Source organism: Verticillium alfalfae, genomic scaffold (genome assembly GCF_000150825.1).
Source record: "Verticillium alfalfae VaMs.102 supercont1.5 genomic scaffold, whole genome shotgun sequence".
Classification (NCBI taxonomy): Eukaryota; Fungi; Ascomycota; class Sordariomycetes; order Glomerellales; family Plectosphaerellaceae; genus Verticillium; species Verticillium alfalfae.
The window spans coordinates 2,097,862-2,099,900 of NW_003315034.1; the positions used below are offsets into that span (position 1 = coordinate 2,097,862).

The 2,039-nt window shown below is 59.3% G+C and overlaps 1 protein-coding gene across 1 annotated transcript; it reads left to right on the top strand.

The window, feature by feature from the left end:
- Nucleotides 1-119: 119 nt before the first annotated feature.
- On the top strand, nt 120-1,455 carry VDBG_04966 (MFS hexose transporter; the record flags this gene model as incomplete). The annotated part of the gene is made up of 2 exons (XM_003005314.1): nt 120-775; nt 837-1,455. The coding sequence occupies 2 exons, from the start codon at nt 120-122 to the stop codon at nt 1,453-1,455; spliced, it is 1,275 nt and encodes a 424-aa protein (XP_003005360.1).
- Nucleotides 1,456-2,039: the final 584 nt, after the last annotated feature.

The window sequence follows — 2,039 nt, forward strand, 5'->3', positions numbered from 1 at the left end:
ATGTTCTTCAACGGTGTCCAGAACTTCCAGTCCTGGAAGGACTTCTTCGGCGACCCAAAGGCGCTGATCTCGGCCTTCTCGTCGCGCTGTACCAGATCGGTTCCGTCATCTCCATCCCCATGGTTCCCATCATCACCGACAACTGGGGCCGCAAGCTGTCTATCGTTATTGGCTTCATCATCATGATTGTCGGTGCCGTCATGCAGGGTGCTTGCCAGAACTACGGCACCTTTGCCGGAGGCCGTGTTCTCCTCGGCTTCGGCAACTCGTTCTCCCAGATCGCCTCGCCCATGCTGCTGACGGAGATTGCCCACCCCCAGCACCGCGCGCGTCTCACGACCGTTTACAACTGCCTGTGGAACCTGGGTGCCCTCATCGTTGCCTGGACCACCTTTGGCACGGCCAACCTCAACAACGACTGGTCGTGGCGTATCCCCGCCATCCTGCAGGGTGCCCCCTCTCTGTTCCAGCTCTTCTTCTTGTGGTGGGTGCCCGAGTCCCCTCGTTTCCTCATTGCCAAGGAGCGCGACGACGAGGCTCTCGCCATTCTCGCCAAGTACCACGCCAACGGCAACGACCAGCACCCCACGGTTCAGTTTGAGTTCCGCGAGATTCGCGACACGATCCGCCTCGAGCAGGCCGCCAACACGAGCACCAAGTACGTCGACTTCTTCAAGACCAAGGGCAACCGCTACCGTCTCATCGTCATCATCGCCCTCGGCATCTTCTCGCAGTGGTCCGGCAATGCCATCATCTCCAACTACACCTCTCTCCTGTACGGAAACGCTGGTATCTCTGACGAGACGGCCCGCCTGGTCTCACGCCGGCAACACGAGCATGTCCATGATTGTGTCCATCAGCTTCGCCCTCATGGTCGACAGGGTCGGCCGTCGTCCCATCTTCCTGCTGGCCACCGGTGGCATGTTCGGCACTCTCTGCGTGTGGACCCTCACTTGCGGCCTGTACGAGCAGCACCGCGCGCCCGGCGCCAACATTGCCATGATCGTCTTCATCTGGGTCTTCTCGTTCTTCTACGCGACAGCCTGGTCTGGTCTCCTCATCGGTTACGCCGTGGAGATTCTGCCCTACTCGCTGCGTGCCAAGGGTCTCATGATCCTCAACATTGCCATCCAGGTCGCCCTCTGCCTCAACAACCAGGCCAACCCCGTGGCCATGGACCACTGGAAGGGCGAGGAGGGCACTGGCTACGGCGGCAACACGTGGATCCTGTACCTCATCTACGTCATCTGGGTCTTCTTCGAGCTGTGCTTCGTCTTCTACATGTTTGTCGAGACCCGCGGACCCACCCTCGAGGAGCTCGTCAAGGTCATTGACGGCCCTGACGCCCAGGTCGCCGACATTGACATGGGCCACGTCGAGAAGGACACGGCCCTGGAGGCCGAGAAGCGCGAGGACGCTGGCGTCGAGCAGGTCCAGTACCACTCCAAGGTCTAAAATTACGACGGACGGTTGTTGCTTGAGGCTCGCTCTATTTTCACTTTCTTCACACCGGGCAAGACGTCGCATGCTGCATGTCTAGGCCGCCACGGCCCAGGTCGCGCATGCGTCTCTCTTGCACCGGTCGATGCGTTGGTCACTACGTCACGAGTCGGGATTTAATGAGAACAACGGCCGGTTTCCCCCCTCCAATCGAGGGGTGGAAAGGGGGCTGCCTAGGACTTTCGCTATTATTGATACCACGAATACAGAATCCTTCCGGATACGTGCTGCTCTCTTGACTTGCTGTGATTTTTTTTTTTTTTTGCTGTCACTGTCCTCGTCTCTCAGGGTGTACAGTGCTGGTGTGTCACCGCAGTCGGCTAGGCCTCTCGTCTCCCCCTCATCTCCCCCCTTGATTGGGGTTGCCGATCCTTCGGTGCGCCGCTGGAGGTGCGGAGTAAGCGCTGACGAGACAGAGTGGGAACGGGAAGGATTGCGGAGGCCACGGCGACAGGGGTGATGAGGCATGGGGGTATGGACATGGGGGGTTCATTAAGCATGGTTTGCGAGGGAGAGAAGTGAATGGTGGGTTGACGCGG